The 16,696-nt window shown below is 28.6% G+C and overlaps 2 protein-coding genes across 2 annotated transcripts in view; both read right to left on the bottom strand.

The window, feature by feature from the left end:
* Nucleotides 1–16,696, bottom strand: part of LOC113387936 (polynucleotide 5'-hydroxyl-kinase NOL9) — a 49,394-nt gene that overhangs the window by 27,810 nt on the left and 4,888 nt on the right. The window contains 1 exon segment of the mRNA XM_026625319.1: nt 14,276–14,460. Within this exon segment, the coding sequence (XP_026481104.1) occupies nt 14,276–14,460 (185 nt within the window).
* Nucleotides 2,954–8,051, bottom strand: LOC113387934. The gene is made up of 3 exons (XM_026625317.1): nt 7,943–8,051; nt 7,662–7,822; nt 2,954–3,433 (listed from the first exon to the last, which is right to left on the bottom strand). The coding sequence occupies exons 1-3, from the start codon at nt 8,012–8,014 to the stop codon at nt 3,271–3,273; spliced, it is 396 nt and encodes a 131-aa protein (XP_026481102.1). The 5' UTR covers nt 8,015–8,051; the 3' UTR covers nt 2,954–3,270.

Raw genomic sequence — 16,696 nt, 5'->3', positions numbered from 1 at the left:
CAAAATTCTAAATCTTTTTTTTAATAAGTAGAAATATTTTTTTGTATTGTTAAATAACTTAGTAAAGTAAACTAAAATGCCACATGCATAAGTTTATAAAAATAATGTATATGCAATTTTGGACTTGTTGCGTTATTTATTAAACTGAATTATATCATTTCATCTGCCAAACACATATACTGTTGACTGTATCTTATATTATTTTAATTTCTGGCACATCTCAGCTGCCTTTTGGCAATAATTATGTAGACATTACATTTTTCTTATGTATTATATTCTAATATTATCCAGGCTTATAATTTCAATTCAATTCAAGTGAATTGGCATTTCTAGCAGATGATAGTTCGATGTCAAACAATGATAAGTGGTATTTTTGTAATTTTTGCCATTTATTTCAACAATATTACTATAGTTTTAGCATTCATTAAATCTTATAATTTTCCTTTGACAAATTCTAAAAAGAATTATCAGAATCCGAATAACTGTTTAGGAAATCTAAACTAATAAAATATCAAATCATACACCCGTACAGAAGAATTTTATATATAAGAGATATATATCTTTTTAATGACTTAATTTATATATTTTCTTCTGATGTAGATGTTTTTCTAATTTGATTTTTTTTATATTACTACTGTTTCCAGCTTAATGTTTTAATTATTTTGAAACTAATAAAGTATTTCAGCAATAATTTCATATAAAAAGTATATTTAATGACTTTTAAGGTTTTTTTGATCTAAAAATTCAAATTGAAAATAACACGTTAAAAATGCATTGAAAACAGTCCATGAATTTGGCCTAAAAATCAATCTGAAAAACTTGTCATATTTTATGGTTTGGTATATAGCAGTCAAATTTTCAATGAAACAAAATAATTTTGAACGACGTTCTCAAAACTTTCAGTTGTTATTAAATGTAGTGCAAAATCTACTAATTGTTTTTGTTTTGTTTCGAAATATGTAATCGATATTTTGTGCTAAATTGCAAATTTTATACAATACTGGAATAGTAGACAGTTCATATACACTTCATAGACACAAAATGTTTTAAAATGTTTACTACACACATATAAGTTCTCATTTGGCAATTAATTAATAATAATTGGTTAATAATGCTTTAGAACAATATTTTATCCTATATCATCAGAATTGCTATAAAAATATTTATTGAATTAAAAAAATGTGTAAAAATAAATAATATAATAAAATTTGCTTATCCTAATTGAATTAGAACATATAAACATTAAAACTGTTGTATTTTGCATTGAATTATTGCTATAAGCCTAATAAGCTTCGGAACGCAATGAAACAAACCCATTGTTTGTCTTCACAACATTTGGAAAAAATGTCCTAGTGTCTTCTGATTGAATTTTCTTAAGATTCCTTGCAAATGCGTCTTTTTTATATAAATTTTCCTCGAAATGTAATACAGCCGGGTTAAAGAAATCTATACTGTGTTTTGAAGAATTAATGTGTTATGTAAATATATGGGATTTATGTGTTAAAATTGTTTCATTTCGATATTAAGTTAGATTTATAAAATAGTTTTCTACAAGAAAATACACTTCTTTAATGAATGCAAATTGATGACATCAAAGTGAGTCTCTAGAAGTCCAATTAGTTATTATTGTCAATTAATTTTTTAACAATAAATATTTAAAAAAATTCTGCTCCTTTTAAAAATCAGTTTCACAAATTTGGAAATAAAAAATCTTTAGTTAGTCTTCTGCAACACCAAATTGTTCGGTTAGTTAATTTAGTTGCTATATATAAATATATTATGTAATATAGTGTTATTCAAGATCTATTTTTATTCCAATTCGTGATACTTGAATAATAATAAATTTTAGATTTCTTTATAGCACTGAATGAAGGCTAGGTCTGTAGTCGAAATATATGAATTATTCATGTCATCATGTCCAATTATTAGATTATGTCAATATCAAATTAAAAATTATATACAACATATACATATATATTTTATGGTGGTCCTTAATATGGACATCTTCAAATTTTATTGCTCCCAGGGGCTCAAATGTTTCCAAATTGATGAAAGAAAATTCTTTAAAAGAATCACCCTAATTATATAAGTTAAGAAAAAATAATTTCCTTCCTTATCATACATTTGGACACTTGATGTGTGCTATCATTCAGTAACCACCAGGATAAAAGCACATAACTTAGAACAATATTAAATATAAAATTTCTTTTTTGCAAGAAAATTCAACACAAATCTAAAATTTTTAGAAGATTTAGAGTTCTTTTTTGAAATTCATCATGATGTCTAAATCAAAAATGGGTACAATATATGGATGATCTTAAAACTATATGTTTTAAGTTTTGTGCTTTTATCCTGGTAATTACTGAATGATGACACACATCAATAGTCGAAACATATAATAACAAAGGAAATTATTTTTTCTTAACTATATGTGTATATATATGTATATATTCAATAGATAAGTCCTGGATTTTTTCAATATATTGATTGTTTCTTTTCCAAACAGTAAATCCAATAATAAAAAAACAATTGTTTTTTTTAAGATGTTTAATACGGCGTTTCGGAACTAGGTACGTTCCATCATCAGGTTTATTCTGTCAAATACAATGTTTTTTAAAAATATTGAATAACATTAATTAATGATGGTCAATACAGATTAATTAGAAAAAAATTACTCTTTACCCCGGTACATAATCCATTCCTTTATAAATTTTTTTCTAATTAATCTGTATTGACCATCATTAATTAATGTTATTCAATATTTTTAAAAAACATTGTATTTGACAGAATAAACCTGATGATGGAACGTACCTAGTTCCGAAACGTCGTTATTAAACATCTTCAAAAAACAAATTGTTTTTTATTATTGGATTTACTGTTTGGAAAGGAAACAATCAATATATGTTTATATATATATATATATATATATAAATATACATACACATACACATTCTCTTGCTTATAATTCACTAAATAATTAAAAAACAATTTTGCCCTAACAATCATTTACCATTTACCATTTTGCACAAAATCCACACACTGCACAACAACTTAATCATATATATTAAAAATAAACACTCAAATCTCTCTTAATTAAAAAATGCCTTTTGACTTTTGACTTCTACCTTTTACCTTTTAACTTAAACCTAAAACAGTACGGTCGAATTCCATAAAATGACTAAAATAAATAATAATACTTTCCTTCCTTCCTGACTCGATGACTCACTGGTTGATTGATTGACTGACTGACTTTTAGACAAAATATAAATATTATTGTGCAATTTTTTGTACTTTAATTGGCGGCTCCGTTTTGATGGACTCTGTTAAATATGAGGTATTCAGAACTAATTGGTAGTAGCGTTTTGTGTTGGGGCTGTTCACTGGGAAGCCGAAGGCTCGGACCCCGATCTTTTGCCATCGGGACACTTCGTTCCTGGATAAATGATAAAGGATACAAATAGAAATCATAGTATATATATATATATATATATATATATATAAAATAATAAATATATATATATATAATATATATATATATATATATTAATATCAATATATATATATATATATATATATATATATATATATATATTGAAATATGTGAGTTTGGTGTTGATATATATTTTGATGAGTTATTTAGAATCAGGCAGTAACACCAAGTAAAGAACTAGCTGTAAGTGGAATTCTGTCTTAAGGCAATTAAGGCATCGTGCCTTGAGGCAAATTGCTGGAACTTCCCGTACCAAATTTTTTTTTTTAAAAACGATTAAGATTTTTGAAAAAATTTTACTCGAAATATAAGACTTTGAGAAACTATATATTGGACAAAAATTACTTTTTTTTGAAAAAAAAAAAAAAAATTAAAATTTTTTTTTTTTTTTATTTTTTTTTGAAAAAAAAAAATGTTTTTATTTTATTTTGACATATTTTGGAAGATCTAAACTTTTTTCAAAGTAATCGTACTGCTTTTAACTGCATAAAGACGAAATATCAAGCGCGTAAGCGCCGCGCGTCGTCGTCTAACGCGTAAACATTGGTACGGAACCCATAGGAATGTAAAAAAAAATTATACTTATTGTTAAAATCTCTATAAAATATCTGATAATTTGATGTGCATATGTCTAATGATCATTTTTGACCGCCAAATGGCATTTTTTTTTACTTTTTGCATCAGATCTCCGAAACCGTTAGACCTGCCTTTATGAAAATTTGATCAATCTTTATCTTGTCAATACAAGTAAAATGTTTTTTGAATTATTCAAATCGGACGCTCCGTTCTCTTAAAAACTGAGTTTCCGTTTTCGGCACTTTTTGCCCCGTATCTTTGGAACGGCTAGACCTGCCTTCGCCAAAAACTAATCTGCACGTCTCCTTATTAATACGAATCGAATGTTTTTTGAATTATTCAAATCGGTTGATCCGTGTTCCCGAAATCGTCGACGAAAATTTGTATCCGCACATACATACACACACGCACATACATACATACATACATACATACATATATACATACATACATACATACACACACACACACACACACACACACACACACATACATCCATTTTTTCTAAGGTATGCCAAAATGTTCAGAAACCTCTGAAACGTAAAGATATATAAAAAATTTCATTTTCGATTTTTTTGCGATTACTATAACTTGCCCTACGGGAAGTTAAAAAAAAAACTAAAGTAGTTTTGAAATACTTTATTTATCCATACGTTTCGGTCTTCATCGAGACCGTCATTCAGTGGAAAAAGAAATTAATTATACAAAAATACACTACACTATTGTACACTGTGATAAACCAGGCTATTAATAATTGGAACATTTAAACTAATTAATTTTTTTTGAAAATTTTTTTCTTACATTCTAGTGTTTACAATTTGACTAACGTCTAAAAACTTTATATATACATATATATATAAATGTAATAATCGGAAATGGCTGGATGGATTTATGGACGAAACATTGATATATATTAAAAATATAACAGTTTATATATATATATATATATATATATATATTAGGGTGGTCCTTAACATGGACATTTTCGAATTTCCTTGCTCCCAGGGGCTCAAATGGTTCCAAATAGATAAAAAATAATTCTCTGAAAGTTTTAGCTCTTAATATTAACGTTTAGATAGAGCGCAATTCAATCAAAGATTTGTATGGAAAGAGCATGGAAAAATTTTGAAAATTTAAAAAAAAATTAAAATTATGTTTTCTTTTTCGAGCATACACTAGCCAGATTCCCAAATTTCAATTATTACTACAAAAATTCGAGAAACTCAAAAAAGAGGTAAGAAAATGGTCTTTTTTTTAATATATATCAAAAATTCATTTTTTAATATAATCCTAGTATAAACCATTACGACATCATTCTAGATTAATAAACTTTTTAATTTCGTCTAGGGTAAGTTATAGTAATATCAAAAAAATCGAAAATGAAAATGTTTATATATCTTTACGTTTCGAAGGTTTTTGAACATTTTGGCATACCTTAGAAAAAATTGATGTATGTGTGTGCGGATACAAATTTTCGTCGACGATTTCGGGAACACCGATCAATCGATTTGAATAATTCAAAAAACATTCGATTCGTATTGATAAGGAGATGTGCTGATTAGTTTTTGACGACGGCAGGTCTAGCCGTTCCGAAGATACAAAAAAAACTGTAACTCAGTTTTTAAGAGAACGGAGCACCGATTTAAATAATTCAAAATACATTTTACTTGTATTAACAAGATGAAGAACTGATTAAATTTTCATGAACGCAGGTCTAGCGGTTTCGGAGATCCAGCAAAAATAGTAAAAAAATGCCATCTGGCGGTTAAAAATGATCTTAAGACATATGCACATCAAATTATCAGATATTTTATAAAGATTTTAACAATAAGTATAAAATTTGGTTATTTTTCTATGGGTTCCGTACCAATGTTATCCGTTATACTGCGACGCGGCGCTCACGCGCTTCGATATTTCGTTCCTACACAGCTAACGATTGCTTTGAAAAATAATTCAAAATTTCCAAAATATTTCAAAATATGAAAAAAATTAAATTTTTAAAAAAGGTCAATTATTTTCAAAAATTTTAAAGATCTCAAAAATATATATATTTTTTTTAGAGTTCTAAAAGAAAATTGAATCTTATTTACAAAATTGATTGCCAAACTAATTTTTGGTACGGGAAGTTCCAGCAATTTGCCATATACCACTAGTTCAATTTGAAATTATAGAAAATTGAAATAAAGAACTTTGTTCCTAAAATAAAAAAAAAGTATTAGAGTTGGACAATCCTTAATATTAATAAATTGTATTTTAAAGAAAAAAATTAAGCTTTTTCTTCAAGCTCAAAAATCTGAACTAAAATTATGTAAATTAAAAAACGTAAATTTAAAGTGATTAAATTACTAAACTAAAATGACTATAAAAAAATAGAGGTTGGTGATAAAGAAGTAAAAATTTAGGGTTGTATGTATTTTTCAATGCCACACTATAACTAGCTGTAAGTGGAATTCTGTCTTAAGGCAATTAAGGCATCGTGCCTTAAGGCAAATTGCTGGAACTTCCCGTACCAAAAATTATTATTTTTTTAAAAACGATTAACATTTTTGAAAAAAATTTACTTCGGAAAAATAAGATTTTTGACAAACAATTAGACAAAAAATTACTTTTTTTTGAAAAAAAAATTTTTTTTTTGAAAAAAAAATGTTTTCTTTATTTTGACATATCTTGAAAGATCTAAACTTTTTTTCAAAGCAATCGTACTGCTTTAACTGCATAAAGACGAAATATCAAACCGCGTAAGCGTCGCGTCGACGTCTAACGCGTAAACATTGGTACGGAACCCATAGGAATGTAAACCAAAATTATACTTATTGTTAAAATCTCTATAAAATATCTGATAATTTGATGTGCATATGTCTAATGATCATTTTGACCGCCAAATGGCATTTTTTTTTACTTTTTTCATTAGATCTCCGAAACCGCTAGACCTGCCTTTATGAAAATTTGATAGGTTCTTCACCTTGTCAATACAGTAAAATGTTTTTTGAATTATTAAAATCGGGACGCTCCGTTCTCTTAAAAACTGAGTTACCGTTTCGGCACTTTTGCCCCGTATCTTCGGAACGGCTAGACCTGACTTCGCCAAAAACTAATCAGCACGTCTCCTTATCAATACGAATCGAATGTTTTTTGAATTATTCAAATCGGTTGATCGGTGTTCCCGAAATCGTCGACGAAAATTTGCATCCGCACATACATACACACACGCACACACACACACACACATACATCCATTTTTTCTAAGGTATGCCAAAATATTCAGAAACCTCTGAAACGTAAAGATATATAAAAAATTTCATTTTCGATTTTTTTGCAATTACTATAATTTGCCCTACGAGAAGTTAAAAAAATTAAAACAAAACAAAAATGTCCAAAAATTACAAAAAAAATCAAGGGCGAACAACCCTTATCATTTAGGGGTTTGATAAATAGATAGTTACCGATTCTCAGACCTACTGAATACGCATATAAAATTTGATAATAATCGGTAAAGCCGTTTCAGAGGAGTAAGGAAACGAACTTTGTTACGTTGAAATTTTATATATAAGATAATATTAATTTATTTATTTTCAAATCAATTTATTATACTTACACACTCAATAAATTTTTGTGCACAATCACAGCTGGTATTCCTAACAAAGGAACAATAAACTCCCTCACCACACTATAATACAACGAGGCAGCAAAACCTGTCACCAGCGCTGGTGATTTCAGCCACAGAATACAAATTATGGATGGATCCATCCTCCGCAACTAGAAATAAACATTATATAAATAAATATATATGAATATATATATATATATATATATATATATATATATATATATATATATACATATATATATATATACACATATTACAATTATACTTACTTTGTATATTGCATATGTTGAACTTAGTACTAAAATGGAATTGTTTTTAATCTGTTCATAGTGTTTCAACATTTCCAAGACACGGCTGCTCGTGTTGTGTCTGCCCAGGCCTATGTTAAGGAGCAGCCTGATGCCTATTTTAGATTTGTCCAGCAAATCGAGGGCATCTTTTAAAGTTGGTATTCGCTCGTTGGGAAATTTATTGCTAATGTAATAGACACAATGATAAATATATATATATATATATATATATATACATATATATATATATATGTTTAATTTGAGTTAAAAAGTCGGGCGTTACATCAATAAAAATAGTATGAGAGTTTTTTTTAAGTTTATTTATTTAAAATCCATACGTTTCGGCTCGCATCTTAGCCATCATTCAGTAATCAATTTAACTATCAAAATTAAAACTAGATAAATAATATGCAAGAAATTTCATAGAAAAACAATAATAATAATAATAATAAAACACTTGCAATTTTGTATCCTAATATAACATATAAAAACATTATTAATCCATGGTGTGGGTATGTGCACATTGATAAAATTTATATTTTTAACATCACAGATGGTAAAACACACTAATAAACATGATAACTTAACAAGTTGTCGAAACTATGTATTTACTGTTCGGAGTTCAAGATAGAAATGTCACATTTTTTCTTGAAGCAGTTCTTAACATATGTTAACAAATTTTACGAGATATTTAAAAAGCGATGGGATCTTGTCATTTTTTAAGAAATTTTGACACGCTATTAAGGAACCACATGTTTGTTTCGTTCGGGACCGTATTGTCAAAACGTTTCTTTATGACTTTGTCGTTATGTAATTGCAAAACCAACCCCTCAGCGAATCTTCTTTTAATTACGTTCTCTTCAAAATGTAAAATTTTAGGGTTGAAAAAATCTATATTATGGTTTAAATTATTAATATGCTCAGTTAACATCGTCTTAAATTGTTTAGAATTTTTTGAGTTGCTTTTAGGTTTACTCATGTTTTGGCTAGTTTCTCCGATATAAAAATGTTCGCAATTAGAGCATATTAATCTGATATACCAAGTTCCTGAGGCGGTCAGAATTAAACTTAGATTTAATTTGTGTAAAAATTGAACTAAGGATTGTATTGCAATTACATACTAACAAAATGCCACATTATTGAAACTGTTTTTTCCATGAAAAATATAAATCTTTTACATATGCCATTACAGCACAAAATCGTAAGTGTTTTATTATTATTATTATTGTTTTTCTATGAAATTTCTTACCTATTATTTATTTAGTTTCAATTTCTATAGTTAAATTGATCACCACTGAATGATGGCTAAGATGCTAGCCAAAACGTATGGATTTTAAATAAATAAACTTTTAAAAAACTCTCATACTATTTTTATTGATGTAACGTCCGACTTTTTAACTCAAATTAAACATATATATATATATATATATATATATATATATATATATAATTATCAAATTTCTGAACCAAAATGAACTTTTTAAAGAAAATAACATTTATACATATATTTAATTATTTTAATATTTTTTAAAGATTTTAATAACTAACCTAACTGACTAAACTGAGGTAAAAAGTGTTTTTTTTCTTTTTCATAATAATTAAATAAGCATATAAATATGTAATAAATTGTCATAGAGTTCCTGAAAAGGGCAACACCTCATATTCTTGAAATGTTGAATAAAACACTTGAAATATTAAAATCATAAACAATAATAGTTATCCAAAAAGTTAAATAATATATATATTATTTCTTTTGCAAACAGTAAATCCAATAATAAAAAACAATTCGTTTTTTTGAAGATGTTTAATAACGACGTTTCGGAACTAGATACGTTCCATCATCAGGTTTATTCTGTCAAAGCCAATGTTTTTTAAAAACTATTGATTAACATTAATTAATGATGGTCATTACAGATTAATTAGAAAAATTATAAAGGAATGGATTATGGAAAATTGAGATCTCAATTTTATATAAAACCTTTTTTAGTTAATTTTTATTACTCTTTACACTGGTACATAATCCATTCCTTTATAATTTTTCTAAATAATCTGTAATGACCATCATTAATTAATGTTAATCAATAGTTTTTAAAAAACATTGTCTTTGACAGAATAAACCTGATGATGGAACGTATCTAGTTCCGAAACGTCGTTATTCAACATCTTCAAAAAACAAATTGTTTTTTATTATTGGATTTACTATTTGGAAAAGAAACAATCAATATATATATATATATATATATATATATATATATATATATTATCTTGTCTGTAATCTTTTATATTAACCTTAAAGGATGATTCATAGATGCATTAATTTTCTTCGTTTGCTCATAAGTTTGTTTGGATATGTGCGTTTGTATTGTTTCATCACATAAGACTAATATACCATCGGACGTTATGCCTATATCTAATTGTATTGAATTAAAGCCTCGGGAAATGCACTGGAACAAAAATATTTGTATTTATATAAGCGCAAAGAGGCAAATATAATAATTGATCTTGAATGTGAACATTGAAGAAGAAAAGTAGATATAGTAATAAATAATATACAGCTATGTGTGTTAAAAAATATGACTAGTTGTGTGATTTTAGATGTTAATAGTAAGAAAAACATATTTGTAGTCTACATGTGGAACAAAAATGTTTGTGAGATGTTTTATGACAAAGATAAAGTTATATTTGACTCTATGGCTGTAATATAAATGATGTGTTTTATAATTGAAATAGCCGACAAAGAATTTGCAGCAGCAATGATGTATAAGGAGCAATATGAAAGCAAAATTAAGTGTTAATTATCAAAGTACATCCACAGGTCCTATTTTCAATCTACTTCTTACAACAGTTCACATTCAAAACCCTGTATCAATTATTAACATGTTTAATAGCCGTCAATGTGTTCCCAGGTGCATCAAAACAAGCTCCTCCTTTGGCAAACGCCCAGGTGACTCCGCTATCCGATTTATTAGGATCAGGGCCCAAAACTTGTGTCACCAATTTGGAATTCGGCGTTGAAGATCTGAATATCTTAAAGAAACACCATAAGGTAAAAAATAGCATGGCAGCCCAAGGAATGCCGACGGTAGCAACGTCTCGGATCACCCATAATATATCGAGGCATATTCTGAATATCAAATAAGCATAATAAAATAATTGATATATCATAGTGCTTGATAATTATAATTGATATATCATGTATTTAAATTGACATAACGCAGTAAACAGTAAACAAACAAACGCGACTTCGGTCGTGGGTGTGACATTAGTGTTGCCAGAGGAGGAGGATAATCGATAAGGAGGGAAAAGATTGATGGATGAGTTTGACAGGACAATAAATTTTTGGATTTTTTGTTGAAATTAACATTTGGCATCAGTAAAGTAATGTACGTTTTTATTTATATCATTTTAATAATAAGTGTGAGCAATATTTCAATTTCATTTCCGTAAATGTGATTAATTGTGCATAACTATAACCTGGTTGTCAAAGTAAGTTTTATTTGTATATTTTTTTACATTGTGTTTATAATTGTATACATATATTTGTTAACATCCTAGTTAAGATAGCACATGTCTATTAATTGATAATTCCTCACCCATTTCGATAAATCAAGAATGAATCGAATATTTTTGAAATCCGTTACTGGTTTTTCCGAAAATTCGTATTTAATTTCCTCACTATTATAAATCTTTGCCTTGCTGCGTCGTTGTTTTTGAATAATTAAAACACTTTAAGAATTCATAAATAAAGATATGTTAAATATAATATACACTTCGTAATATCACAATAAATAATTTTATCATATTTTATTAATCGTCCATTTTTCTATCGGCGCTATTTGGACCAATCAGCGTGTTCCTTTATCTTTCTTCGGGTTTCTTCGTGTCCTTACGATACTCTTCGTCATGGGTATTTATTTATATCCTAGTGGTGTCCATACTAATAAAATATAGTATATAGGGGTGTGAAAAATGACATAATATTGTGTAGTTGAAAATGGCATTTTGTTTTAAAGCAAAATTGTATTTAGAATATTTTTGCAACTTTTGCAATTAAAAAGTTTGTACGTAAAAAGCTCTTTTATTAGATTGATGTTTCAGTTCAGAATCCGCGTCAAAATAGAATTATTTCGTTTTCTCAAAAAAACGGCTGGACCGATTTCAAAAATTTAAAAGCCATTTGATGTATCTCGATGAGGATTATTGTTTGTCAGTTTTGTGCAACGATCGGCCAAGCCGTTTCCTTAAAAATAGCAGAAAAGTGAAAAATTTTTCGTCCACGTTTTTGCCCGCAGTTATGAATCGATTTTGAAAATTCAAAAACCCTTCGATGAATATTGGTTGGGAATCGTGCTGATTAGTTTTTGGTAGAGATCGGCCGGGCCGTTTTCTTGTATTAAAGTTTTTTAAAAAAAAAATTCGACGATTTTTATGATTATTTTTTGACGGTAGATACCATAGTCTTCTATATCATACTAAAATATTACGGCCCTACGACAACAGGTTCAGCTTTAAAAATTCGTCAAAGTTTGCAAAAATTGGTATCGTTTTTTTTGGCATTTGTCAAAGTTAGACCTTTGATCGACGTTTTCTCAAAAACGCCTGAGCCGATTTTAGAAATTTAAAAGCTATTTGATGTATTTCGGTGAGGACTATTGTTTGTCAGTTTTGTGTGACGATCTGCCAAGCCGTTTCTTTGCAATTTGAAAAAAAGCGTCCACATTTATGCTCATCCTACCGAACCGATTTAAAAAAATCAAAAACTGTTCGAAAGATATTAGTTGGGAATGGTACTGATTAATTTTAGGTGAAAATCTACCGAGCCGTTTTCTTGTAATTAACTAATGAAAAAAAATTTAAGCCGATTTTCATGGAACTTTTTTTGGCTATATACATCATGGTCTTATAGAACTTACTGTAATATTACGCCCTTACGACAAGTAGTTTAATTTTACAAATTCGTCAAACTTTGCTAAAATTATCATCGTTTTTTTTTAAAGTAGGATTGATGAAGTATATTACACTTTTTTTTTGATTAAGTCGATTATTTACACATATCGGGAAGTTCATGTAACTTGCCTCAAGACAAAATACCAAACCAACTAGTTTATATTCAATTTTGTTAGCATGAACTGACAAGACAGTACCCAATTTTCAAATTTTTCTATTTGTAATTAATTATTGGTAATTATCATTCAATGGGGTTGATAAGTATTAAAAATGATTTTATTAAAGATTTACATAAGATTTTAGGCCTATTTTCTGTATACAAGATATTTATTTAATTTTTTTCAATATTCTCAAAGTTTAATAAATAGTAATTTATATATATATATATACATATATATATATATATATATATATTTATATATGTATATTTATTTATTTATTAAAGCAAACAAATTTTGAATCCTTCAATCGTTTATTTCTCAAATCTATTTCCTCATCTGGCAACACTCTTGTGTCATAACCCTAGTTAACCTACCAAACTTAACCTACAAATTTCACACAAAATTCATTTGACATTTATCATTTATCATCATGAATAACTCGCGTTTACTAAAGAACATTCCTCATCGAGAATGTTCTATCGCGAAAATTAAGTTCGGCAAGTGCTCAAGTGACAAAAATCCATCGAAAAGTCTACGCTCGGATGTACCCCACAGTCCTGGTGCTCCCCGATGGCTCCAGTGTCAATATAAGGTATCACGAGCCCCGTAAAATCATCACATTGCCATTAAATTTGGCCACTCTGAGCGAGGCTGAAAGAAAAGCAAGGCTGGAGAAACGTAAACCCAAACAGAAAGTCAAAATCGTGGAAGATCTAGAAGACAATTTTAATTCGAATAAATATCTTAAGTATATTAAAAAAAAGTAAATACAATTTGTGTAAAATAGCATCTATTAGTAATAAACTTATTATAAGTTTTGAATTCATGTTTCTTTTGCACTACGATTCGTAAATGATCTTTGTAGGTAGTAGTTTCGTTTAGGTATATTTGCTGTTATGGGTCGGTCGCGTTTTAAATTTACGAAGGGGGCATGTCCTTTGATCTCAGGGCCCACTTTTGTAAGCATGTTTAAGGGAAGTGCTTGTGTGCAGTTTGCATGCAATTGATATTGTCTAATTCTTCTAAGACAGGGTGTTAGGAGATAGATTTTGTCCTTGGCGACACCTCGCACAATACCTAGAATAGATAACAGAAATATTTTAAAAAACTGCAATCAAAATTTCCAAAAACTTGCTAACTGGATTTTCTAGCAAAAACCTCAACCTTCTCCTTTGGAAAGTTATTTAAAATCTTTTACCCTTACCAAATCCTAAACAATTCAATCCTGTTTTCAAATTATGAGGCAACAAGTTCAAGCCGCATTCAGTTTTTGTCTTTAACTCATTTCGAACATTGCACAAGGCCACGATGTTTGTATTCAGACTGCTCGCTATCAAGTTTGGAGCCAGGGTATCGATTGACCAAATTTTTAGTTTAGAAAGACTGGCTCTGCAATAAATGATCGTTAGAGATTTTGAAATATTAATTAAAATAAACTACAGACAGTGGTATCCCGACATACGAGTTTAATTGAAGCAACAATAATTGTCATATAAATATATTGAAATGCCCTTCATTTATTAATAAAAATAAATGTACTATTTATTAATTTAATTATTAGACATGTTTCGTTAAACAATTCCCATGTAAGTTAGTAGAGTCTTTTCCATGTCAGTAGAGTTTTTTTTTATTTTAGATTTAGTTTCTTGTAAATAACGATGTTTAGATTTTGTGAGCCAGTAGAGTCCTTTTTTATTTAGTATTCGCTTTAATTAAAATTAAAGATTATATATGTTCATTCAATTAGTTCATTTATTAGAGTCTTTCATTAGAGAGTACTTTTTGTGTCAGTAGAGTCCTTTTTTATTCCAGAATATCATTCTCTTTCATTTGCAATATATGAAAATAAGTTTAATTGTGAGTAGAGTCCTTTTTTAGCAGTAGCCATTTTTTATTCTAAATTATCATTTTCTTTATGAAAATAAATTTTTTTGTCAGTAGAATCCTTTGGCCCGTCAATAGAGTCCTTTTTCCTGTCAGTAGAGTCGTTTTTTATTCTAAAATATCATCTCTTTTATTTTGCAATCTATGAAAATTAATTTGCATGTCAGTAGAGTCCTTTTTCATTCTCTATCATTTTGCAATCTATGAAAAAATAAATTTGCTTGTCAGCAGAGTCCTTTTGCCAGTCAGTAGAGTCCTTTTTCTGTCAGTAGAGTCCTTCTTCTGTCAGTAGAGTCCTTTTTCTGTCAGTAGAGTCCTTTTTTATTCGCTTCCATTTTGCAATCTATGAAAAAATAAATTTGCTTGTCAATAGAGTCCTTTTTCTGTCAGTAGAGTCCTTTTTTATTCGCTTCCATTTTGCAATCTATGAAAAAATAAATTTGCTTGTCAATAGAGTCCTTTTTCTGTCAGTAGAGTCCTTTTTTATTCGCTTCCATTTTGCAATCTACAAAAATAAATTTGCCTGTCAGTAGAGTTCCTTTTATCTGCCAGTAGAATTATTTTGCTTGTCAGTAGAGTCCTTTTTTATTCTAAAATATCATTGTCTTTCATTTTGCAATCCATGAAAATAAATTTGCCAGTCAGTAGAATCCTTTTTCTGTCAGTAGAGTCCTTTTTCTGTCAGTAGTCCTTTTTCTGTCAGTAGAGTCCTTTTTTATTCTTTTCCATTTTGCAATCTACAAAAATAAATTTGCTTGTCAGTAGAAACCTTTTGCCCGTCAGTAGAGTCCCTTTCTGTCAGTAGAGTTCTTTTTTATTCTAAAATATCATTGTCTTTCATTTTGCAATCCATGAAAATAAATTTGCCAGTCAGTAGAATCCTTTTTCTGTCAGTAGAGTCCTTTTTCTGTCAGTAGTCCTTTTTCTGTCAGTAGAGTCCTTTTTTATTCTCTTTCATTTTGCAATCTATAAAAATAAATTTCCAGAGTCAGTAGAGTCCTTTTGTAGGTCAGCAGTGTTATTTTGCTCGTCAGTAGAGTCCTTTTTTATTCTATTTCATTTTGCAATCAATGAAAATAAATTGCCGGAGTCAGTAGAGTCCTTTTGTAGGTCAGCAGTGTTATTTTGCTCGTCAATAGAGTCCTTTTTTATTCTCTTTCATTTTGCAATCTATGAAAATAAATTGCCAGAGTCAGTAGAGTCCTTTTGTAGGTCAGCAGTGTTATTTTGCTCGTCAGTAGAGTCCTTTTTTATTCTATTTCATTTTGCAATCAATGAAAATAAATTGCCAGAGTCAGTAGAGTCCTTTTGTAGGTCAGCAGAGTTATTTTGCTCGTCAATAGAGTCCTTTTTTATTCTCTTTCATTTTGCAATCTATGAAAATAAATTGCCAGAGTCAGTAGAGTCCTTTTGTAGGTCAGCAGTGTTATTTTGCTCGTCAGTAGAGTCCTTTTTTATTCTATTTCATTTTGCAATCAATGAAAATAAATTGCCAGAGTCAGTAGAGTCCTTTTGTAGGTCAGCAGAGTTATTTTGCTCGTCAGTAGAGTCCTTTTTTATCTCTTTCATTTTGCAATCTATGAAAATAAATTGCCAGAGTCAGTAGAGTCCTTTTGTAGGTCAGCAGAGTTATTTTGCTCGTCAGTAGAGTCCTTTTCTATTCTCTTTCATTTTGCAATCAATGAAAATAAATTGCCAGAGTCAGTAGAGTCCTTTTGTCGGTCAGCAGAGTTATTTTGCC

Source organism: Ctenocephalides felis, unplaced genomic scaffold (genome assembly GCF_003426905.1).
Source record: "Ctenocephalides felis isolate EL2017-DRISC unplaced genomic scaffold, ASM342690v1 CF-g0.4_SCAFFOLD_03572, whole genome shotgun sequence".
NCBI classification, from domain to species: domain Eukaryota; kingdom Metazoa; phylum Arthropoda; class Insecta; order Siphonaptera; family Pulicidae; genus Ctenocephalides; species Ctenocephalides felis.
This window is presented reverse-complemented; position numbering and strand designations above follow the sequence as displayed.